General features: G+C 39.9%; 1 protein-coding gene across 2 annotated transcripts; it reads right to left on the reverse strand.

Moving 5' to 3' along the window:
- Positions 1–18339: 18339 nt before the first annotated feature.
- On the reverse strand, positions 18340–26072 carry MED18 (mediator complex subunit 18). 2 transcript variants are annotated; one of them, XM_026014522.2, is made up of 3 exons: positions 25879–26072; positions 25143–25285; positions 18340–19244 (listed from the first exon to the last, which is right to left on the reverse strand). In XM_026014522.2, the coding sequence occupies exons 2-3, from the start codon at positions 25213–25215 to the stop codon at positions 18691–18693; spliced, it is 627 nt and encodes a 208-aa protein (XP_025870307.1). In that variant the 5' UTR covers positions 25216–25285; positions 25879–26072; the 3' UTR covers positions 18340–18690. The 2 variants fall into 2 exon arrangements, with proteins under 2 accessions (XP_025870307.1, XP_025870308.1); XM_026014523.2 differs by having other exon boundaries at positions 25892–26051.
- Positions 26073–26427: the final 355 nt, after the last annotated feature.

Raw genomic sequence — 26427 nt, forward strand, 5'->3', positions numbered from 1 at the left:
GCGCTGTCTTATTCATCTCTGATTCCTGGTGTCTGACACTATGCCTTTTGTTTGTGAAAAACAAAACTTCTCAAGAGAAGTGGGAGAGCCATCATTGGGATTTAGGTCTTCTGTCTTCAAATCTGGGTGTGCTTCAATTATGGGTGTGCTTTCCATTAATTATGGAAATATCACCTGCCTAAATTAGGATCCTGATTAATCACTCACATGCTTCTTTTACTCTGGAAATTCCGATTAGACACTTTCCATAATGAGCATGATAGAGCGATTCCACTTCTCAGCTGTTCTCTTACAGAAATACTAGCATATGTGTTTGAGGATGTATTACTAGGGTATCCAGTTTGGTATTTCAGAAAAAAAAACTGAAAAATAAATGCCCATCAATTGAGGTGTGATTAAATGGTACATCTATTCTACAGAATATTTACAACTTTAAAGAGAGGAAGATAAATCAGAAAGACAAATACCATATGATTTTACTTATATGTGGAATTTAAAACAAATGAGCAAAGGAGAAAAAAGAGAAAGACAAATCAAGAGACAGATTCTTGGGGGTACCTGGCTGACTCTGTCAGAAAAGCCTGTGATTCTTGATCTTGCAGTGGTGAGTTTGAGCCCCATGTTGGGTGTACAGATTACTTTAAAAAAAATAAACTTGGGGATCCCTGGGTGGCTCAGTGGTTTAGCATCTGACTTTAGCTCAGGGCGTGATCCTGGAGTCCTGGGATAGAGTCCCACGTCAGTCTCCCTGCATGGAGCCTGCTTCTTCCTCTGCCTGTGTCTCTGTCTCTGTCTCTCTCTCTGTGTGTCTCTCATGAATAAATAAATAAGTAAATCTTTAAAAAACAAACAAACAAATAAATAAATAAACTTTAAAAAAGAAATGGACTCAACTATTGAGAACAAACTGATGGTTACTAGAGGGGAGAAGAAATGGGTAAAATAAGTGATGGGGATTAAGGAGTGCACTTGTCATGATGAGCACCAGGTGATGTATGGAAGTGTTGAATCACTATATTGTACACCTGAAACTTATATAACATTGTGTGTTAACTAAGGGGAAATAACAAAATAGAATAAAGAGAATAAGGTAGACTTCTACTGATGTAGAAGAATGAACAGAAGATTTATTAAGTAGAATAAGCAGGTTTCAGAATGTTAAGTATGACTTAGTGTACATAATAATAATAATACTGTCTTCAACATTTGTTATGCACCTTGTTTCAGGCACTCTTGGAAGTGCATTACACACATTCCCATATTTCACTGAAACTAAGATATTGTTTATGAATGCTTACAATTACTTGGACCTGTGCTAAACATTCTGATTTCAGAGATAAAGGTGATGGCTATAAATTCTCATGCATCTCATTTTCCTATCCACCTTCTCCCCTCCCAATTCCACTAAAACTTTGGTAAAGGATTGCATTAAAGCACAAAAAATGGTAGAGGGGACAGTAAATACAACAGAACTTTGCAGGTGAAAAAGCAGATAAATGAAGGTTCTGGCATACTCAACATCACTGAGTCCTGGGCCAGAAACTGGAGAAGGTTGAGAAGCAGCCTGCTGTGTTCAGGAATTAACATTCTACTGGTATCTTTGGAAGTGGGGGTGAAGAGCAGCTAAAAAAGGATTGGCTGAAAGCTTAGTTCCCTTCCCTACCTTATCCCCCTGGACAGATGTATCTTCTTCTTCTTCAGGGAAAATGAAGTCTGATATGAAAGGTCTAAAGATAATGGCACTAGGTTTCCCAGCTAATGGTTTCTCATGGCCATTGGCTTATGGACAATGACCTCATGGCCAATGGCTCTCATTTTCTTTCTTTCTTTCTTTCTTTCTTTCTTTCTTTCTTTCTTTCTTTCTTTCTTTCTTTCTTTCTCCTTTTTCTTCTTTTTCTTTTCTTTCTTTCTCTCTTTTTTATAATTTTTTAAGTATTTCTATGTCCAATGTGGGACTCAGATTCATAACCCCCAAGATCTACTGACTGAGCCAGCCAGACACCCTTCAATGGCTCTCATTTTCATGCACAGAGCTTCCAATCAGCTTTAGTGCCCTACTTTTATTCATAAACATAAGGCAAGGATTACCAGAAGTGAGGCTTTCTTCTACCAGGAAAGAAAGAGACCAAACAGAAGAAAGAAACTTGGAATAAGTTGAGACAAGGCAGAGGGAAGAGAATTTTAAAAATCATCATGTATATCCTTAAAGAGAAGAAATGATACCTGAATATATGAAACGATAGCAGGAAACAAAAATAAAGAAGGGGGAAAAGTTCTTGGAAATGAAAAAACATGAAAACAGAAGCTATAGCCCAATAGAGAGACTGGGAGAGAAAGTGGAAAAACTCTCCATGGAATGTAGCAAGAAACACAGCTGTGGAAAATAGGAGAAAAAAAAATAAGAAAACTAGAGCACCAGGGGTGCCTGGCTGGCTCAGTCAGTAGAGCATGTGACCCTTCATTTGAGGATTGTACATTTGAGCCGTGTGTGGGATGTAGAGACTTAAAAAAAAAAAAAAAAGATAAAAAAAATCTTAAGAGGAGGGGGAAGTTGGCATGCTCAGTTGAAAGAGCATGTGACTCTTAATCTTGGGGTTGTGAATTTGAGCCCCACATTGGGTGTACAAATTACTTAAAATCTTTAAAAAATAAATAAATAATAAAATAAAATAACAAAAATTTAAAAAGGAAAATTAGAGCACCAGCTAAGGAAATGGAACAGCTGAATAAAAGTTCCACAAGGAAAGAATATATTAAAAAGAACTGAGGAAATCATAAAATCATTCAAGAACATTTCCCATAAGTTTTCAGATTGTCCACTGTGTGCCCAGCACAATGAATGAGAATAGACCCACATTAAGACTCACTACTGTGAAATGTCAGAACTCTGTAAATAAAGATTCTATAAGTGTCTAAGGAAAAAAGAAACTGGTCCTAGATAGATTAGGGATCAGAATGACTTTGACTTTTCAGCAGCGGCACTGGAAGTAGAAGCAAAGGGAGGAATGCCTTCAAAATTCTGAAAGATGATTTTCTTTTTTTTTCTTAAGATTTTATGTATTTATTCATGAGAGACACACAGAGAGAGGCAGAGACATAGGTAGAGGGAGAAGCAGGCTCCATGCAGGGAGCCCGATATGGGACTCCATCCCAGGACTGCAGGATCACGCCCTGAGCCAAAGGCAGACACTCAACCACTGAGCCACCCAGGCATCCCTGAAAGAGGATTTTCATCCTAGGGTTCTATATACCCAGTTAAAACACCAACATCATTAAAACATGTGGATAAAGACATTATCAGATATATGAGGGGTTAAAAATTTTACCTCTTTTTAAAAGTTTATTTATTTATTTTAGGGATCTCTACACCCAACATAAGGCTCAAACCCATTACCCCAAGATCAAGAGTCAAATGCTCTTCTGACTGAGCTAGCTAGGCATCCCTAAAATTTTTGCCTCTAATGTATCCTTTCATGGGAAGCTACTGGCAGATATATAGTTCACCAAAACTAGAGGGCCAACAAAGACTAAAGTTATGGGATTCAGCACACAGGAGAGCCAATACAGGAGAGAAGCAAAGAGAATTCCCAAGAAGCTGGAAGGAACATTCTAGGATGACAACTGTGCTCCAGATGTAGAGGGCCACCTACCCAGACTGGAGCACTCTGACTCAAAAGAGACATATTGAAGGCAGTTGCATTCAAGAACTCTTAAAGTTAAAGGTATAGAGCCCAGGTGAGTCTGGCTCTGATTCTTACCTTCATTCAGCTTGTCTTGACCAGGTGGTGATGAAGATCATACACTCCCCAAATTGGGTAATAGGGAGAGTGAAAATGGGATAGTAATATAGCTTTGGGGCTAAAGACACTGTTGCCAGCCTCTGGCCTTGCCAGTGCCCTCCTGCCCCAGAATCATCCTGAGGGCTTCCTGACATCAATCATGAAAGTCCTCAAATAGGAAATAGAATCTAAAGGAACTGGGCCTGGTTTAAGTTACTGTAAAGAGGATGGCAGTCACCTTTCTAGGTCTTCCTCTCTTGAGTTGTTCTTTACAGGTGAATCTGAAGGTTCTTGAAAAAGGTCCTCTGGGGTGGATGGATGATCAGAGGTAGGCAAGGAGACCTCCCTGTAGGGACACCAGCTGCAGATGACTGAACTGTATATTGTAAACCAGATTATCTAGATTCTTCTGTTACTTGGTATCACTGGCATGAAAAGAAAGGAGAAGAGAGATCATTATAGAATAAAAGGAAACTTAAAGACATAAAAATCGAATGTAACATGTTGACCTCTTTTGGATCCTAACCCAAATGAACCAACCATAAAAGGACATTTTTGAGACAGGGAAATGTGAATAATAATAATAATTGAATATCATGTGATATTAACTGTTGTTAGTTTTGTTAGATATAATAATGTTTTTGTTTAAATCTTTATTAAGTTAGAGATGCATACTAAAAGTATTTAAGGATGGAATTGCATGCTCTCTGGGATTTGCTTCAAAATACTCCAGGAGGGGTGTCTGGGTGGCTCAGTGGTTAAGCATCCAACTCTTGGCTTTGGCTAATGTCATGATCTCAGGATTGTGAGATTGAGCTCCTCATCCAGCTCTGTGCTGGGCATGGAGTCTGCTTAAGATTCTCTCTCTCCCTCTCCCTCTGCCCTCTCCACCCACTCACTTGCACATTTGCCCTCTCTCTCTCTCATGAAAAAAAGTGTTGGGGGACATAAATACAGATAAGCAAAGATGAAAAAATATTATGCATAATCCTACCATCCATGAACATTTTGTAACTCTTTCCATTTAAAATACATATGTATTTTAAAATTGGGATCATACCAGATGTATGTTTTATATTCTCTTTTTCTCATTTTATATATCACAAACTTTTCCCTATGCATTAAATTTTCTACAGCACCATTCTACCTACACACTTCTATCCTACAGAGTTGTGTAGTATTCTATTGTTTTTTCTATTATACTGTAGGATATGTTGGTTCTTTTGAGATTTTGTTTATTTGAATTATGAATAACACAGCAAAGGGTATTAATCTTAATAGTTTTCCTGGAAAAAGTTCCTCAAATAGTAATGGTTGGGTCAGATATTAGTTTACTTGTACAAATTAAAGGTAGAGGACTAAAAAAATAAAAAATAATTAAAAAAAATAAAGGTGGAGGACTCACTGTCCCATCAAACACCTTATGTTTTCATTCATTCCTATTCTTCTTCTACTTCATTTTGAAATTGTACTCATCTTTTTTTTTTTAAGATTGTATTTATTTGAGAGAGAGAGAAGAGAGCACAAGAGAGGAGGAGGGGCAAAGGGAGAAGTATACTCCCCCCCTGAGCATGGAGCCTGATTTGGGGCTTGATCCCAGGATTCCAAGATCACGACCTAAGCCAAAGGCAGATACTTAACCAACTGAGCTGCACAGGCACCCCTGAAATTGTATTCTTTTTATTCTTTTTTTAAAAAACTTTATTTATTTATTCATGACAGAGAGAGAGAGAGGCAGAGACACAGGCAGAGGGAGAAGCAGGCTCCATGCAGGGAGCCTGACATGGGACTCTATCCAGGGTCTCCAAGATCACACCCCAGGCTGAAGGTGGCGCTAAACCGCTGGGCCACCGGGGCTGCCCTGTATTCATCTTTTTAAGACCTACTTCTAATCCTGAAGTACTTACAAGATATGTCTTCACTTCTCTAATTAGATTGCCAGTTCCTAGAAAGCAGTATAGAGGGGTCTGATTTGCTTCCAGTTGTAAGATCTAATTTCCAAATGCCTGAAAATGATTTGCAGTTTTGGTGAACAGAGTTGCCTGAAAATAGGAAACAATGGTTCCTAAACCAAAGATCTTCACATTCACCTAGAGATTAATAAGGGAAAAATACAGATTCCTGGGTCCACATTCCAAAGATTCTAATAGGGTTGGCTGGAAAGATTTAGATGATCATCAGGTTTAGCCAATGCTATTTTTAAAAAGATCTTATTTATTTATTCATGAGAGGCAGAGACACAGGTAGAGGGAGAAGCAGGTTCCATGCAGGGAGCCTGACATGGACTCGATTCCAGGTCTCCAGATCAGGCCCTGGGCTGAAGGCGGTGCTAAACCACTGAGCCACCCAGTCTGCTCTAGCCAATGTTATTTTTGAAAGACTTTATCCACTTACTATCACTTCTACATTATTTTTATTGGATTATTCATTATATCTTCTTATTTCTTCAAATGTCATTTATTTGAGTTCCTTCAGTATTTGCATTTCAGGTGATCCCTGTTCATATAGGGTCTGCAAATGCTGCCAAACTCTTTTTGTGTATAGAGTAGGACTGTTAAGTTCTTATCACCTGAGCTTCTTCGGGTGTCAAGGAATAAATCATTCCCATGCTCCCACTTGCCAAGTCTTATCTGGTTAAATGATAGTGTCCTTGGAGATATCTCATAAGAATCTAGATTCAGACAAGGAGTATCCATTACACTTACCTGCTCCTACTTTGACCACCAATTCACTGTCCAAGGAGCCTCTTAGGGTTCTTGGCCAGGGCTGGGACTCTACTAACCCTGATGTCCTGGACAGTTTGTGTCCACCTCAAAACAACAGAGCAATTCCTCAAAATCCACATTGTAACAAAGTGGAATATACTCCAAAAAAGACGCTTCTCTTCTACCTTTTCACATTCTGTCACCTGGGCCCTAGAGCAGCCCTGCTTGAGACTTGGAAAGAAACAGGAAAACAGTTTTAATTTGCAGTCCCTCTCTCTATAGGACTTGGATACAGGCAGGTCCACAAGGCTGGGCAGTGTGACATCACACTGTCTTCCCCATGCAAGCTTTTCTGTTCCTCCCTATCAATATAAGCCCACCAAATAAATCTGGGCAATTGGTAGGAGCACTGCAGTACAGCTACTAAGTCTTGAGAAGATATGTCTGAAGGCAGCCTAGGTTAAAATGCAGTTCTGCATCTCCTCTCACAACTGTGATTTTAGCCATGTTCCTCCAAGGGCCTCAGTTTTCTCACCAGTAAAATGAAGACAGTAATATCTGTCTCAAAATACTGTTGTAAGAGTTTAAAACATGATAGTTTTTGTTTTTATCACAGTGCCTAGAACATAATAAGTGCTTCATAAATGGTAATGATGAGGGATGCCTGGGTGGCTCAGTGGTTGAGCGCCTGCCTTCGGCCCCAGGGCATGGTCCTGGGGTCCCAGGGTTGGGTCCCATATCCGGCTCCCTGTGCAGAGCCTGCGTCTCTCTCTGCCTATGTCTCTGCCTCTCTCTGTGTGTCTCTCATTAACAAGTAAATAAAATCTTTTTTAAAAAATGGTAACGATGATTATTACCTATAGACCACCTACTTTTTCAGGCACATCTAATTTTTTTTTAATTTTTATTTTATTTATTTATGATAGGCACACAGTGAGAGAGAGAGAGAGGCAGAGACATAGGCAGAGGGAGAAGCAGGCTCCATGCACCGGGAGCCTGACGTGGGATTTGATCCCGAGTCTTCAGGATCGCGCCCTGGGCCAAAGGCAGGCGCCAAACCGCTGCGCCACCCAGGGATCCCAGGCACATCTAATTTTGGAAGCGGGCCCGATCTATGGTCAGTCTGGGACCCACAACAGTATTTTGAGTGATTCCTTAAATAGAGGACACACCTCATACCGACAAATGAATATTGTTTACTTCCAAGTTGTCATCATCTTGGAGCCAGTGCATTTATCCCAGGGATGTTTCCACTCTCCAAACCATTACTGGGATGCCCAATTCAGAAATGTCTACAGGGTCTATGACATATGCTCACTGGCAGCACCTTCATCTTTTTTTTTTTTTTTTTGAGTGAGAGAGAGTGAGCAGCAGGGTGGGGGTGGAGGGCATGCAGAGGGAAAGGGAGAAAAAGAATCCTAAGCAGGCTCCATGCCCCATGCCCATCATAGAGCCCAATGTGGGGCTTGATCTCATGACCCTGAGATCTCAACCTAAGCTGAAATTAAAAGTCAGCTCAATATTATTAATATTATTATTTATCCAGCTGAACCACCCAGGTGCCCTGCAAATCTTGACCTTCTATAAATTCCAGTTTCAAAATAATCAGAAGTGAATAAATAGGATACAGAGAAAATGAAGGACTGATTTTCTTTCTTTTTTTTTTAAGATTTATTTTTTAGAGAGTGAGAGCATGAGCTGGGGGAGGGGCAGAGAGAGAATCTCAAGCAGACTCTCCACTGAATGTGGAGCCACTCAGGTGCCCCAGGACTGGTTTTCTTTTCTTTTTTTTCTTTTTTTTTTAGGACTGGTTTTCTTATATGGATCTTGTCCTCTTAAAATAAATTAATGCTTTAAAGATAAAAGCACAAAATCCACTTAGATTAAAACAAAAAAGAAAATTTCCGGAAGCCTAGCTCTTTAATATAACTACTATCATCAAAAAAAAAAAAAAAAAAAAAAATTACTATCATCTTGGTGTGTTTTATCTTTCCTGGAGCCTGCTTAATATTCTTTCTCTCTCTTTCCCTCTGCCCCTCCCCCCTCATATGCTCTCTCTAAAAATAAATAGGTTATTAAAAACAAAAAAGAAGTGGGACTTTTGGATCATAGGGTATAAAGATTTGATGGTTCTTTTTAAAATTTATTTTTTCTTTTTTCATTTTTTTTCAGTGCTTTCTTTTTTAAAGATTATTTATTTTAGAGAGAGAGAGAGAGAGTGAGCACATGCACATGAGTAGGGAGGAGTGGCAGAGGGAGAGAGTCTCAAGCAGACTCCCCACTGAGCACAGACACTCCACCGCCAATGGGGCTCTATCTCACCACTCATGAGATCACAACCTGAGCCAAAATCAAGTCAGATACTTAATTGACTGAGGCACCCAGGTGCCCCAGAGGATTTGATGGTTCTTAATTATTTCCAAATTGCTTTCCAGTAGGTTTTTTGCTAATTTATAATGCCACTAGAAACACTTGAATAATACCCATTTCACTGTATCTTAAAAAAGCACTTAGTATTAAAAAAAAAACTAAACTAAAAAGCCCTTAGTATCACAATTTTAATGAATTAGGAGCTAGGGGATCTCTGGGTGGGCCAGCGGTTTGGCACCTGCTTTCGGCCCAGTGCATGATCCTGGAGACCCAGGATTGAGTCCCATGTCCGACTCCCTGCATGGAGCCTGCTTCTCCCTCTGCCTGTGTCTCTGCCACTCTCTGTCTCTCATGAATAAATAAATAAAATCTTAAAAGAAAAACCAATAAATGTATATGTCTTGTGTAACTTAAAAATAATAATTAAAAACAAAACATGGGGCCTGGGTAGCGCAGTCAATTGAGCCTCCAACTCTTGGTTTTGGTTCAGGTCATGATCTCAGGGTTGTGGGACTGAGTCCCCTGTTGGGCCCTATGCTCAGTGTGGATTCTGCTTGTCCCTCTTCCTCTGCTCCTCTCCATGTTCCCCACCCCAAATAAATAAAATCTTTTTAAAAACCATAGAAATGGATCATTCTTTTAGTAGGGGAGTGAGGGTGACTGCAATTTTCTTTGTTATTGAGTATGGCTGGTATAAGAGTGTGAAGGAGGGGTTAATCTTTCACTTTAAAAGGTATCTCCCCTTTTCTTAAGGGAGAGATGGACCCACACATCCAGGATGCCCTTAGGCAGTGGCAGGTTCTTAGCAAAGTGGGGCCTGACACTAGAACCAACACTGAACTCTAGAGGTGAACAGGATATGAGTCATCACACTGGCATTCTGTCAGGTTGACTATAATTGTTTCTGTGTTTTCCTTGGAGGTGTGAATGTGAAGTGATGAAATCAATTTGAAAAAACAAATATACCAGAAGATAAACATCTAAATAAGTGGCTCCCTTAAAAATACTTATTTTGAGAAATGACACACATATTTACAAGTTTTTGCTATTGTTCATATAATTTTTTGGATTTTTAGGGGGGGAAGTCAAACCAATTGACCTCAAATTTGGTTTGGACGAACTATTTTTTCAGTTCCTAATTTATTACTTTATTTTATTTATTAATGAGAGTCACAGAGAGAGAGAGAGGCGGAGACACAGGCAGAGGGAGAAGTGGGCTCCATTCAAGGAGCCCGATGCAGAACTTGATACATAATTCATTTAATCCTCATGATAACTATAAGGAAGGCAATATTAATGTTCCCATTTACTGATAAGGAGACTGAGGCAGAGAAGTTAAGTAATCTGTCTAAAGTCACAAAGTTAATAAGTATCTGGAATATTTTTCCATGTCATTAAACTCACTACTACAATTTTTTTTGCACGATGTCAAGATACTCCATTTGTGAATAAAGTATCATTTAATTATCCCGCCTCCTTTTATGAGACATCTAGATTATTCCCATTTTTTGGTACTTTGCACATCACTAAGACGACCAGCTTTAAACTTACCTTTGTGCACATCTTTAATTATTTCCTTAGGCTAAATGCTCTCAAGAACAGTTGCATCAATTTTTATTTCTTCCAGAAAGGTGCTCCTTTCTCTATGTTCTCCATGACATTGAGTGTTGTAAATTTTACCACTTTTTAAAATTTATTTTAAGATTTTATTTATTTATTCATGAGAGACACACACACACACACAGAGGCAGAGACACAGGCAGAGGGAGAAGCAGGCTCCATGCAGGAAGCCCGACATGGGACTCGATCCTGGGACTCAGGATCACACGTTGAGCAGAAAGCAGACGCTTAACTGCGGAGCCACCCAGGCGTCCCACACTTTTGTTTATAGCAATGTTTTAAAATTCATTTTACCAGTTCTGAGAAATAAGTTCAAGTACTAAAGCATGAGTGATTTCTCTAAAATAAAAAAGCCAGTCTAACACCTCCCCCTTTCCATAATCTCCTGCTTTTTTGCAGATGCTAAACCTTATGGCTTACACACTAACTCATCTCAGAGGAATGAAGAATGTTAACCTAGGACAAACCAGCTTACAGAAGCAAGATTCTTGTGGCATACTACTCAGCATTCACTTATTCACTCACTCATTTATTCAATACATATTTGAAAGGTTATTATATGAGTAGTACTAAGCTAGGCAGGGGTCATGGAGTTCACAGACATAAAATAGAACCTAAGTAAAACAGCACATTACCTAGCACATAATAATTGAGCAAGAAATACATATTGGGGATCCCTGGGTGGCTCAGTGGTTTAGCACCTGCCTTTGGCCCAGGGTATGGTCCTGGAGTCCCGGGATCCAGTCCCACATCGGGCTCCCTGTGTGGAGCCTGCTTCTCTCTCTGCCTATGTCTCTGCCTCTCTCTTTCTCTGTGTCTCTCATGAGTAAATAAATAAAATCTTAAAAAAAAAAAAAGAATATGCCATGCACAGTGCTAAATGCTCAATGAGTGGACTATTTCATTTAACCCCTAAACAGCCTCTACAAACTGTGTTCTTTTATCATTCCCATTTTGCAGATAAGAAAACTAAGGCCTAGAGAGGTTTCCCAGCTTGAGGAACATACTTGAGGTGGAATTCACATTTGAACAAGACTCTATAGTCTTAACCATTATGCTATAAGATACAGTTCTTCCCTATAAGAAGCATACTGTCTTCTTAATAATACTGAAACTAAAAACAGCTAACAAGTATTAAGCACTTATATGTCAATCACTCCATTAGGCCTTTATGCATATTGATCATTTCATATGACAATACTATGAAGTAGGTATTATTATATTCCTGTTTTACAGATAAGAAAATAGACATTCTGAGAGTTTAACTAACTTGGGCAAGACACAAACAACTATTAAATGGTAGTGTGAGGCGTGCCTGGGTAGCTCAGTTGGCTAAGGCTCTGCCTTCAGTTCACATTATGATCTCAGGGTCTTGAGATTGAGTTCTGCATCAGGCTCCCTGCTCAGCAGGGAGTCGGCTTCTCCCTCTCCCTCTGCCACTACCCCCTGCTTGTGTGTGCATTCTCTCTCTTAAATAAATAAAATCTTTTTAAAAAATGGCAGTGCAAGAAGCCAGACACATAAAGTATTACTATACGGACAACATAATGAAATGCGAAACAAATGATGCTACTTAGTTGCCATCAAATGTCAGAAATAGGAGGTTAAGAGATTCTGTGACCTTCTTGTGGTCCAGGAATGACTGCAGGACAGAAAGGGAAAATCTTGGTGACTGTCAGGCCCTGTGTCGAAAGCCTTCACACAGGTTAGTTCATAAGATCTTCTACATGATGAAGGTATTCTTCTCAGTTTGACAGATGAGGAAATAGATCCTCTGGGGAGTGGTGCAATACATGCAAGGTCACATAGCTAGTAAATGGTATGGCTAGAATTGGAACCTTGTCTCTCAAGCCTAAGCTCTAAACCACTATATTAGATGCTTTCCATTGTTTGATTTTTTTTTTATCCTGCTTTTTGCTTATGTAGGAGTCACATAGGCAGAAATGAATGGAAAAGGCAAAGAGGACAGGGTATTAAGAAAGATAATACATATGCAAGAGTGTTGAGGTATATCCAAGGAAAAGGAAACAAACCTGCTTGGTCATTCATCTGGGGAAGAAGACCTTTGTTCATATACCTTTTATGACTATACAAACTGTATAAATGTCTGTTTCTGCCATTATAATGGGAGCTATTAAAGAAATGGACTGTATCTTAGCAATTATTGTAGCCCAGAATCTAGCATAGTACTTAGCTTATTCCAAGTTGGAAAAATAGGGAATAGTCACATTGGATAGATCTCCGGATGGCAATTAAAGTAGCCCGTAATTCATATATCCTAAACAAAATAATGGGTACTCAAATCCAACGGGGAATTTAAAAGATAGTATCATGGTGCATTGGAGTGACCCCAGGAATACAAGGATGGCCCAATAGCAGAAAGTCTGTCAAAAATAGACCGGGGGGGATCCCTGGGTGGTGCAGCGGTTTGGCGCCTGCCTTTGGCCCAGGGCGCGATCCTGGAGACCCGGGATCGAATCCCACGTCGGGCTCCCGGTGCATGGAACCTGCTTCTCCCTCTGCCTGTGTCTCTGCCTCTCTCTCTCTCTCTCTCTGTGACTATCATAAATAAATAAAAATTAAAAAAAAAATAGACCAGGGGTACCTGGGTGGCACAGTCAATTGAGCATCTGACTCTTGTTTTTGGGTTGAGTTGTTGTCTCAGAGTCTTGGGGGGATGGGATTGAGCCACGTGTCAGGCTTTGTGCTCAGCGAGGAATCTGTTTGGGGCTCTCTCTCCTGCCTCTCCCCCCTGCTCGCTTACTCTCTCTCTAAAAAAAATAAATCTTAAAAAATTTTTTTTCAACTCTATTCAGGGACATAAGAAAACCTGAATAAATGTCATAATTGGTATAACCTCAGCAGTGTAAAGATTTTATTCATTTGTTTAACAAATATTCAGAGTGACTACCAAAGGTTAGACATTGTTTTGAGTGCTACGGACATAGGAGGAAACAAAACAGAGCATTCCTCCTCATGAGTCTTACATTCTAGTAGAGAAGCAGTAAAAGAATAATCTGAAGTTGGATAGTAATACATGCTAAGTCTATTTTGAGAGGTAAATAAAAGTAGGGATACCTGCCCTACTGGTAGAACTGGCTCTACTACAAAGCCTCAGTAATAAAAACATTGTGTTGCTGGCATTGAAACGAAGAAAAAGACCAATAAAGTAGAATGGAGAGTTTAGAAAGAACTTAATATGTGATAAAGGTGGCTCACACAGCATTAAAAAGGCTTTTTTTAAAGATTTATTTATTTATCTATCTATCTATTTATTTATTTATTTATGATAAAGAGAATGAGGCAGAGACACAGGAGGAAGGAGAAGCAGGCTACATGCCAGGAGCCCGACGTGGGACTCGATCCCGGGACTCCTGGATTGTGCCCTGGGCAAAAGGCAGGTGCCAAACCGCTGAGCCACCCAGGGATCCCCTAAAAAGGCTTTTTTGATGGTGATAGAAAAACTAATTCACCATATGAAGAAAAAAATGTGAATTTTTACTTGAGACTACATTAAAGGTGGGTAATAGGTTAAAGACTAAATGTCAGAAATTAAAACTATAAAGATAAAAAGAAAAAAACTTACCTCTGGGTAAATAAAAATTTCCTAAACAAGACTCCACATCATAAGGTCAAAATTTAGGGCATCTGCTTAACTAACAACATCACATCACAAAGTTACAGGAAGGTGACAGACTGGGAGAAGGAACTGCAATGTTTAAAACAAACAAGGAATGTCTAGAATATACATATCTTTCTTACCAACTAACAAGACAGGAAACCAGCTAGAAAAATAGGTGAAAGATATAAATACTTCAGCTTCACATACTAAGAAGTCCATATAATTTCCTATATAAAAAGGTATATTATGGGATGCCCGGGTGGCTCAGTGGTTGAGTGTCGGCCTTTGGCTCAGGGTGTGATCCTGGGATCTGGGATCGAGTCCTGCATCAGATTCCCTGCGAGGAGCCTTCTTCTCCCTCTGCCTATGTCTCTGCCTTTTTCTGTGTCTCTCATGGATAAATAAATCTTTAAAAAAAAAAAAGGCATATTATAAAAGTCTCAAATTTGATTATAACCAGAGAAATGCAAAACAAAACAACCAAGAGCTACCACTTGACATCCTCCAAAGCAGCACAAATTAGAAAGAGGATCCAGGTATAAGAGTTCTTGTACCCTGGTGATAAGAATGTAAATAGCAGAGCCATTCTAAAAATTTATCTAGCAATATCTGGCAAACTTGAGTATGCTTATGATATATGGTTCAGAGGAATATTCCACAACAATGTATAAATTTGCAGGGTGCCTGGGGGACTCAGTTGGTTAAGCATCTGCCTTCAGCTCAGGTCATAATCTCAAGGTGTTGCGACTGAGCCCCACTTTGGGCTCTCTGCGCAGGAGGGAGCCTGCTTCTCTCTCTCACTGTCTCTCTGTGCTCTCCCTCTCTTGCAAATAAATATTTTTAAATTTACAAATTTGCTTATTTTAGCATTTTTTATGGTAATAGAGTTGATGGCAATCTAGGTTTCCATCCTCAAGGAACTGAATGGGTAAAAAACATGGGTGGATGCAAAGTGGGGATGTACATGAATTTTGGAGCTAGATTGAATTGAAATCCAGTCTCCATTTGCTAATTCTGACTTTGAACAACAGAAGCAGAAAATGAGTAAATTCTCTATGTCTCACTCTACAAAATGGGAGTTAATAATATCTACCCTAGCTCTATTGTGAGAAGTATATAAGTTAAAGCATTTAAAGCACCTGCCAGAGTTAAGCACTACTCGAGTATCAATATTCCTCTTAATATGAAAGCATATGCAAGTTTTAAGTCATGAGGTACGTTTATACACATTAAAGCAATGTTATTTTTAAAAAGAAAAAAACATTTATAGCACAGTAGCACTTGTGTGAATTGAATATGTTCATATAACTATACATATTACAAGACAGGCATCAGACATCCATCAAACATATCAGAATAGGTGCCTACTGGATAGAGGGAATGAGAATAGAATTTAGGAATAAAAGGGGAAGAGGAAAAAACAAGAAGGGGCCTTGTCTGAATCATTATGCTAATATGCTATGAAGAAAGGAAGAGGATTTACCCATTTATGCAATCTGCAACTGTGGGGGTGGGGGAAGCTATCTTGAAAACATTCAGGGGAAAGCCAAGAACAGGATCCCACAGCCAGAGAAATAACCAGCTAACCAATTTGGAAGTGCCCCATCTTAGAACTTATTGTTGTGTGAGATAATTCTATCCTTACTGTTTAAGGCAGCTTTGGATGGCTTTTCTGTTACTTGTAGCCCAAAGCATCCTAACAGAATATTCATATAATTTTTCAAGTAACTCCAAAGAGAATTATGATCTGTCCAATGTAGCTCAACTGGGGTGTGATCTAAATGGAGATTATGGAAAAAAATGAAAAATTTGAATAACCTACAATTTTTAGCAAGCCAAACTCTCTTCAGTTTATTAAAAACTTGAGAAGTATTAAAATGAGCAACACTTTTATGTTACTTAAAAAGAACTGTTACTTAAAAAAAGAAAAATGTTGGGGCATCTGGGTGGTTCAGTTGGTAAAGTGTCTGACTTCAGCTCAGGTCATGTTCTTGAGGGTTCTGGGATGGAAGCCCCCTTGTTGGGCTCCCTGCTCAGCAGAGAGTCTGCTTCTCCCTCACCCTCTCCCCCTCTCCCCTGCCCCCCCTCCCATCCATGCTCGCTCTCAGATAAAGAAAAATATTAAATTCAAATGATAAATGTGAACAATTTTTATAAAAATCTCTTTATAAATTGATAAGATGAATAATCAACGAAGAAAAGGCAAGTCACATAAGAAAAAGAATGTCCAATAAACAAAAAATTTTAACTTCACTGATGAGTTTCTTTTTAAAGATTTTATTTATTTGACAGAGAGAGAGTTGGGGGAGTTGCAGAGGGAGAAGGAGAAGCAGACTCCCCATTGAAGAAGAAGACCAATGCAGGGCTCAATTCCAGAACCCGTGATGGTAACCTGAGCTGAAGGCAGATGCTTAACTGACTGAGCCACCCAGGTGGCCCTGGTGAGTGTTTTAAAAAGAAAACTGTCTCTCATGAATAAATAAACAAAATCTTAAAAAAAAATTAAAATTAAATAAAAATTAAAAAAAGAAAACTCGGGCACCTGGCTGGGTCAGTTGGTAGAGCGTAGGGCACAGCTCTTGATCCTGGGGTCGTGAGTTCAAGCCTCACATTGGGCACAGAGCTTACATAAAAAAATAAATAAAATTTAAAAATTAAAAGAAAATTCAAACTAGCTACCACTTATCATCAAATGGGAAAAACAAGTTTTCACACTCACATCCAGTTTTGGCAACATTTTTAGGAACCTCATTTACAGCTGGTGGGAGTGAAAACTGGGACATTTCTGCAAGGCATTTGGCAATGCACAGCAGAAGTCTTAAAACAGTGCATACTCTTTGACTCAGCAGTTCCCTAAAATTTATCCTAAAGAATACTCATAGATGTCAACAGTCAACAATGATTTTATTAAAAGCACTCACATTACAGGATTTTTTTTTTTTTTAAGATTTTACTCATTTCTTTTGGAGAGAGCACATGCAGAGAGAATCTCAAGCAGACTCCCGGCCCAGCACAGAGCTCTATGTGGGGCTCAGTCCCATGACCCTGAGATCATGACTTAAGCCAAAACTAAGAGTCAGACACTCAACAGACTGAGCCACCAGGCACTCCTAGAGGATTGTTTATAAAAGCCAAAAACTGGGAACAAACTAAAAATCCCAAAGTAGAAGAATCAATTAAGTTGTGGAAAATCCATATGATGGGATACACATAGCAATTATGATGATTAATATTTACATGCCAGCTCTGCTAATTACTATCTGTATTAGCCCAAGGAAAACTAATCTCTACCTCAACTTCCCTATTTAAATGAGGTTTTTTGTTTTTACAGAAGGACATTACAGCCTAATATCCTGGAAAGGTGTTAAAAAATAGGGATGCCTGGATGGCTCAGCAGTTGGGCGTCTGCCTTCAGCCCAGGGCATGATCCTGGAGACCTGGAATGGAGTCCGGCATTGGGCTCCCTGCATGGAGCCTGGTCCTCCCTCTGCCTCTGCCTGTGTCTCTGCCTCTCTCTCTGTGTCTCTCATGAATAAATAAATAAAAATCTTAAAAAAAAAATAGAGTATAAACCAGTATACACAGAGTATTTTATAAATGTATCTCATATACATAAATTTATAAAAATAAAGGATATATACTAGAAATAATAATAGCATATCTCTTTGAATAATAGGATTATAGGTAATTTTTCTTATTTTTGTCTGTATTTAAAATTTTTTCAGGGCAGCCCAGGTGGCTCAGCGGTTTAGCGCCACCTTCAGCCCAGGGTGTGATCTTGGAGTCCCAAGATCGAGTCCCACGTCGGGCTCCCTGCATGGAGCCTGCTTCTCCCTCTGCCTGTGTCTCTGCCTCTCTCTGTGTCTCTCATGAATAAATAAATATTAAAAAATAAATAAAGAAAAGTTTTTCAGTGAATGTGCTACTTTGGTTAAAGGTAAAAACTATTACCTTTATCAGGATTCAAACTAAAAACTGTCATTTTTTTGGGATGCCTGGATGGCTCAGTGGTTGAGCATCTGCCTTTGGCCCAGGGCAATCTGGAGTCCCAGGATTGAGTCCCACATTGGGCTCCCTGCATGGAGCCTGCTTCTTCCTCTGCCTATGGTGCCTCTCCCTCTGTGTCTCTCATGAATAAATAAATAAAATCTTAAAAAAAAAAAACTGTCATTTTTTTTTGTTCCAATTGGTAGTGAATCCACCCCGAATTAGCAGGGTAATAAAGAATTGGAATCACAGATGCTTCTCTTCATAGCCTTTATTACCCCACAATACAAGCTCACAGTCTCTATAAACCTTACACACAAATAGCAAAACAATTCAAAGATTTTTCTTTCTGAAAGCTAATTTATTCTAGTTTCCCCTCTTTATACAAAGGGACTAGATAGACTTCTCATGTTATCCTGAGCCTTTAATTTGGAAAGGCTGTCACAAAAGTGAACTTGTCACATGAGGAAAACAGTGTAAAGACCCAACTAAGTTCTCACTGTCCTCCTAAGAATGCCTGGCTGGTAGTAATGAAATGGGGCATTTATAACATCTTCTCTTTTATAACAGGTGAGGACAGGCCCCAGTGGCAGTCAGACTGTCTTAGTCACATGAGCCTTTTGGGGTCTATTTTCTCTAGGTGAACCAGAGGTTTCAGCTGCTCGGCAAAGTTCCTCATGTCATCAGAGACCATGTCCTGCCCAGCTGGTGCAACAACACTCAGTTCCACAAGATAGGAAAGTGACAAGGCCTCAGTGCTGTCTGTGTTTCCTGGTACCAGGATGCGGAAGATCTTGTATACCATAATCTTCATGATACCCTTACGGAACAAGTGACCCTTGGCAACAAACTCATGGTCCATGCGGAAGCCCATTTCCATCAAGAAGTCAGTGAGGTTCTCAGATGTTGCAATGTCCACACAATTTCGCACCAGGGCATGGCGGTTCTTGTCTCCCATTTCTGGTTGTCCCAGGTAGCGCAGATGCCAGGGTGCCCCGCCCCTATCCATAGAACGCCGAGCCCTTAGAACAAATGGACTAGCCTGCTGGCCCTTAAGGAGGAACACCATTTCATGGTCAAGGAAAGTCTCAGGTTCCATGTTGTCACACAAACCACGAAGGCGATGGATGAGGCTTTCCAAACTGTGATCTAAAACACTTCCTGAAGAACAAAAGAGCATTGTTGAGTCCCATCTTTAATTTGGAGTACTGGGATTAGCAAAAGACTGAAAAAATTTAAATGAAAAACCAAAACAGTTTATTGCAGTGTTTTGTAGAGCACAGGTCGAATATATGAGATTTCAGAGGGGGTATGCTGCCAAGGTATTAGATAACACTATGAGAAACTTAATCCCCTTTCAGTTTTTTGCATTGTCTTATTTGGTACTAGAAAGCCTTTAGGCCTTCCCTAAATGCTAATTGCCAGGGGGCTCTGGGCTCAGAGGCTTTAACAACTAGAATAATAGTACTCTTGTCATTTATTTAAAAAATTATCTTTTATTTCTAGCAACACAAGTTTTCTATCTATAGATTATAACATTTCCTTTTTTTGTAAAATATTTAAGTAAAAGAGAATGAAGTGCTCCATAAAAATAGACTGATCTTTGTTCTCATCTTATTCATCCTCCTAGCAGCATCTGACATGGTTGTTAGATTATACCCACCTTGAATCTATTCTTCCCTTGGCCTCTGGGACACAACTCTTAGTTCTTTACCTAACTAACTGACCATTCCTTTTAAGTCTACTTTGCTGGATCTTTCTCACCTTCCCTAAATACTAAAGGATCCTAGGACTCAATCCTGGTCCTCTTTTTAACAATCTCTTCCTCTCAAGGTGACCTAATTTGGTGCTATGGTTTTAAATGCCACTTATGCCCTGAGGACTCCCATGTTTAACTCATGAACTATAGACTCATATAGCCAACTGTATACTCAGTTTCTCCACATGGATACCTAACAGATATCTTCATCTTCATATGTTCAGTATCCAATTGTTGGCTTTTCCTTCACAATCTTATTCCTCTTGCAGTCTTTCCCATCATAGTGAATGGAAGCTCTCTGCTTCTAGTTCCCCAGGCTCCAAACCACAGAATCATCCTGACTCCTTTCTTTCCCCCATATCCTACACCCAATCCATATTTTAAAAATACATGCATAATCCAACCACTGCTCAGCTCCTCATTCATTTCCATCTAGTCCAAATCTCCTTCATTTCTTGCCTGCTTCTACCCTTCTCCCCATAACAGCCAAGTGGTCTTTTTAGAATATAAAGCAGATAATGATATTCTGCTCAGAATCCTCCAATGCCTTCCCTTGTCATTCAGAATAAATCCCAATGTCTTTATCATCATCTACAAGGCCCTATACATTGTGGTCTCTGCTACCAGTCCAACATCATTTCTTTCCACTATCTCCCTAGATCCTCTCACCAGCCACAGTGATCTTCCTGTTATTTCCTAAAATTGCCAAGTATTTGATAAAGTATTTCTATTCAGAACCTCTTCCCTTAGCCCCTACACTTAGAAAAATTTTCTCACTGGTATCTGCATGCCAAACCTGAATACTTTCTTCAAGTCTTTAGCTTGTGTCACTTTATCAGAGAGGTCTTTTCTGATCACCCTAAATAAGACAGCACATCTTCCTCCAATATCTTTCCACCTCTCTGCTTTAGTTTTCTTTAAAAGCATTATCACCTCAATTTTTTAGTCATCTTCGATATATCAATTGTGTATTGATGCTTTACTCATCTTTCTTCCTCCATTGCTGGAAACATATTCAAATATTTATTGAATAAATCATTTAAATAAGAGTATATATTGTTACCATGGTAAATACTGATAGTGGGATCAAAGGACTGAATTCTTGGAAATTAGGAGTATTGTAGTAAAAGCAACAGATCAGGTCCCCGTAACCATAGGATAGAAGATCATGGGAGCAGGAAGACGTCTTACATTCAATACATTGTACCCTATATTCAGGACAGTATCAGACATGTGTTTGTTCATTTCTCAAACACTTGAGGACTTTGTAAGTGTTGGTTCATCAACATATACTTCTTGAATGCTATTCCAGACACTACGCTAGGAAGTAGGGGTCCATGCCCTAATGGAGATTACAATTTAGTGGGGAAAACAAAAAATAAATAAGTAAACAAACAAATACAAGGAAATAAAAGGAGATGGGATAGAGAACAATTGGAGGGGTGGAGAAGAGAAGACTTCTCTTAAGGGTTGGTGTGAGAGAAGGTCTCCCCCAGGGGATACAACTAAGCTGAGGCCGGAAGGATGAAAATGAGATGGTTATTTGAATAGTCGGAGAAAAGTACTGGGCCAGAGGGATCATCAAGTTCTAAGGCACAGAGATAGGAAAGGGCCTGAGGAATCAAAGAAAATGGAAAGGTATCAGTTTGCCTGAAGTGCTATAAGGAGAAGGATGATAATGAAGTAAGGATTTGGCCTAGGCCACAGCATGTAAGCCTGACATATAATCCATGGTGAAGATGGTATTTTACCCAAAGGTCACTGGGCAGCTATGAGCTCCACACTTCATTTTCAACAAAACAGAGAAAGACATAATTGGATTTACATTTTTAAAAAATATATTTTATTTATTTATTCACAGGAGACACAGAGAGAGTAAGAGACACAGGCAGAGGGAGAAGCAGGCTCCCTGCAGAGAGCCCAATGCAGGACTCGATCCCAGGACCCTGGGATCATGACCTGAGCTAAAGGCAGATACTCAACCACTGAGCCACCCAGGTGCCCTGCATTTACATTTTAAAAGGATAATTCCAGGAAAACTGGTATGGGCTCTTCAACAAGATGGGGGGCGGGGGGGTGTGAGGGGAAAATAGTGTAGGTGAGGGGAGACTGGTCCAAATTAAGAGAGACTTAAGAGACACAATTATCAAATGTAATGCATGATACTTGATTGCATCCTAGTTACAAAACATTTTGGGGAGAAACTTTTGAATATGGAATAGATGTTACATAATATTAAGATGTGTTATTAATTTTCTCAAGATAATAATGATGATATTAAGGTTATGAAGAAAAATATCCGTTTTTTAGAGATGCATACTGAAGAGTTTAAGGGTAAAATGTTATGAGGTAGAAATTTTCTTTAGGGGTGCCTGGGTGGCTCAGTCAGTTGAACAGCCGGTTTTGGCTCAGGTCATGATCTTGGAATCCTGGGATCAAGCCCCATGTCAGACTCCCTGCTCAGGGGGAGTATGCTTCTCCCTATCCCTCTGCCTCTCCCCCAGCTTGTGTGCGAGAGCTCTCTCTCTCTGATAAATAAATAAAATCTTACAAAAAAAAAAAAAAAAGAATTTTTCTTTAAGAACAGCAAAAGCAGGGATCGCTGGGTGGCGCAGCGGTTTGGCGCCTGCCTTTGGCCCAGGGCATGATCCTGGAGACCCGGGATCGAGTCCCACATCGGGCTCCCGGTGCATGGAGCCTACATCTCCCTCTGCCTGTGTCTCTGCCTCTCTCTCTCTCTCTCTCTGTGTGACTATCATAAATAAATAAAAATTAAAAAAAAAAAAAAAAAAAGAACAGCAAAAGCAGGGCACCTGGTGGCTCAGTCAGTGGAACATGTGACTCTTGCTCTCAGATTTGTAAGTCTGGGCCCAATGTTGGGTGTAGAGATTACTTAAATATACAATCTTAGGGGGCACCTGAGTGACTCAATCAGTTAAGGATTTGACTCTTGATTTTGGTTCAGGTCATAATCTCAGGGTTGTTAAAGTCAAGCCCTGCATCAGGCTCTGTGCTGGGAGTAGAGGATGCTTAAGATTCTCTCTGTCCAGGATGCCTGGGTAGCTCAGTAGTTAAGCACCTGCATTCAACTCAGGGCGTGATCCTGGTAGTCCCAGGATCGAGTCCTGGGGTCGAGTCCCACATTGGGCTCCCTGCATGGAGCCTGCTTCTCCCTCTGCCTGTGTCTCTGCCTCTCTCTCTCTCTCTGTCTCTCATAAATAAATAAAAATCTTAAAAAAAAAATCTCTGTCCCTCTTAAGAAAAAAACTTAAAAAAACAGTGAAAGAAAAAAGATGAAGCAAATATGGCAATATGAAGCAAAATGAAATCTAGATAGAAATGGACTGTTCAGTAGATCAGTCTCCATTTTCTTTATGTTTAAACTTTTTAAAATATATTTTTTATGTATTTATTCATGACACAGAGAGAGGCAGAGACATAGGCAGAGGACGAAGCAGAGAGCTCCCTGCAGAGAACTTGATGTGGGACTTGATCCTGGAACTCAGGATCACACCCTGAGCCGAAGGCAGATACTCAACTGCTGAGCCACCCAGATGTTCCTATGTTTGAATTTTTAAATAATAAAACAAAAAATTTTTTAATAATAAAACAAATTAAAAAAAAAGATAACTACTGGGGATGCCTGGTAGGTCCCCTGCACCAGGGACTCTATCATATTAATGGTGCCTCCAGTGATAGGCATAATGCTGACTGGAGGTGCCTTCATGGTGTCTGATTAAGTTGCAAACAACAGAACTGGTTTCAGAATCTCCAGTCAAGCAAAGCATAAGAAACACCTGGAGAAGTGTTACACTGTTACCAGGTTCAGTTACTAGAGCATGCAACCTTTTTTTTTTTTTTTTTAAAGATTTGATAGAAAGCCCTGCACAGGTGGAGAGGGGCAGATGGAGGGGGAGGGAAACAGACTCCCCACTGAGCACAGAGCCTGACATGGGGCTTGATCCCAGACCCTGAGATCAGGACCTAAGCCAAAGTTAATAGTTGGATGTTCCCCCAACTGAGCCACCCAGGTGTCCTGAGCACGCAACTCTTAATGTACAGGTCCTGAGTTCAAGCCCTATGCTAGGCATAAAGTTTACTTAAAAAAAAAAAAAAAAAGATAATAAAAAAATAGAAAGCTGACTACCTATTGGTATGAGAAGAGATAGTGATAGTCAGAAGTAGAAACAATGGAATAAGTAAAAGGTTACTAAAGTAGTTCAAATGACTGATGGTAAACCAGGGTGTGGTACTGTAGGTGGAGAGAATATTTAAAAGATACATTGGAAGTAAAATGAATAGGATTTAGAGATATGCTAGATGTGGGGGTAAAGTGAAAAACAGTTTGACTCCTAAATGCTTGGTTCATGCAACTGGTGAATGACAGTGGCACTTACTGGGTTGGGAAAGACTGAAAAGTAGCTTGAGGAGTGAAAATTAATAATGTTGTTCATATTAAGTTACTAAATGGATGATCTGAATTAAAGTCTAACCTCTTCCACTAACATTAAATGACCTCCTGAAAAATCACTGCCCTCTCTGGATCTTGAGTTTTCTCATCTGGGCAAGGTACTTTACCTGTTTCCTGATCTATAAAATGGGGCTAATGACAGTATCATAGAATTACTATATGATCCAGTAATCCCACTTCTGGGCATATATCGAAAATTCAAAGCAGAATCTTGAGGAGATATTTGCACACTCACGTTTGCTGCAGCATTATTCATGATAACCAAAAGGTGAAAGCAACCCAAATGACAAATAAATAAATTTTTTTAAATGTAAATAAATAGATTATAAATAAACAGATTATACACACAATGAAATGTTATTCAGCTTTAAAAAGGGGGATCCCGTCAGATGCTACAATAGGGATGAACCTTGAGGACATTATGCTAAGCAAAACAAGCCAGTCATAAAAAGACAAGCACTGTATGATTCCATTCATCTAAGATATCAAAAGTAGCCAAAATCAGAAAGTCAAAAAGTGGTTGCCAAGAGCTGAGGGAGGGGAAAGGAGTAATTAGTGTTTAATGGGTATAGACTTTCAGTTCTGCAAGATGAAAAAGTTCCTAGAGATCAGTTATACAACAATGTGAATATACTTAACACTACTGAACTGTATGTACACTTAATGTTATGTGTTGGTGACCATAATTAACGTTTAAAGATTTTTTAAAAGTTGTTGTCTTATTGGGTGCCAGAAATTATGCAGGCTGCCTTTGTGTAACAGCCTCTCATCCCCACAGTGCTGATCAGAAAGAGGAAAACAGGTCATCCAAGTTGCCTGGTTTACTTACCCTGCAGCAGGTACTCCATCATATTAATGGTGCCTCCAGTGACAGGCATCATGGTGACTGGAGGTGCCTCCATGCTGTCTGATTGAGCTGAAGACAACAGAACTGGTTTCGGACTCCCCAGTCAAGTAAAGCACAATAAACACCTGGAGAAGTGTCACATCGTTAATACATGAGCGGGGCACAGAAACAATAGATCTGTTTGTGTCACTGGCCTCGATATGAAAAGATTCATTCAACCATTCAAATTTTTTGAGTAACTGCTATAGGCCAGCTTCAGGAACTGATGATACAGAAATATACAAAGGATACTTGGTCATGGAGTTACAGCACAACCTTTCCAGTCTCAGTGTCTAAACGTTTTCTGTGTAATTTTTTTTCTGTGTAATTTTGAGGAAGTCATCAAACCTGGAAGTCAATGTCTTCCTTATAAAATGGGGCCAACGATATTTAACCAACCAAGAGTTTGTGGCTCGGACATGTAAAAACATTCAGAACTGAAAGGTTGTCTGTTAAAAGATTGTCTACTCTTCAATTTATAGATGAAGATAATTGAGTCTCGGACAGGGGCCCAAGGATACACAGCAAGTCGGTGGCGGAGCTTGAATCAGACTAAAATCTAGGCGTTCCGCCTCCCTGAAAACGCCTTTCCAAGAGAGCGAGGGGGGAAGCGTGAAATTCTTTTAAAAGGATGGTTTAGGTCCTCTTAAGACAGCATCAAAGACACGTGCCCACTTACACTAGAAACACACCTCCGAGCGCGCTCTGGTCTCTTCTCGCAAAGTGGGTAACGTATCCTCTCCAGCACCTCCGAGTATTTAAATAACTAGCCCCCAGCCCTAAAGTTAAAGCCCTCCAGGTAGTGCAACAACTTCTTGCCTTTCCACTTCCGGCAGGAAGCGGACGTCACGCAAATCTCGACACTGGTGCTCCGCGACGTAAGGGTGCCGAGAAGGGATTAAAAAAAAAAAACCAAACCGCGCTCTTTGCAGCCTCGCAAACAGAAGCGCATGCGCGAGACGCAGGGCCGCTGTATGGAAGATGGCGGCCTGCCGTGGAGGCTTCCCGGGGATTTACGGCGGGGGAGGGGAGGCGCTGACGTCATTGGGCGTCCTCTAGGAAAATATTTTTTCAAGCTCGACGATCTGGAATGATATTGTCTAGGAAATCTCTTGAAACTGACGGCGGCAAAAGAGAGCCCAGGGAAGGGAGCTGCGGTAAACAGACTTTACAAAATAGACTTTGTTGGGTACCTGACGACCAAGAGACACCTTTTATTGCAAAGCAT

Source organism: Vulpes vulpes, chromosome 2, assembly GCF_048418805.1.
Source record: "Vulpes vulpes isolate BD-2025 chromosome 2, VulVul3, whole genome shotgun sequence".
In the NCBI taxonomy this organism is placed as follows: Eukaryota; Metazoa; Chordata; class Mammalia; order Carnivora; family Canidae; genus Vulpes; species Vulpes vulpes.

Bases quoted from the DNA above. Each gene is read 5' to 3' on its own strand.
- MED18 (XM_026014522.2), bottom strand. From the start codon at position 25,215: ATGGAGGCACCTCCAGTCACCATGATGCCTGTCACTGGAGGCACCATT. The intron at 19,245-25,142 runs GTAAGTAAACCA...TTTGTTCTTCAG, and splicing joins GATGGAGTACCTGCTGCAGG to GAAGTGTTTTAGATCACAGT.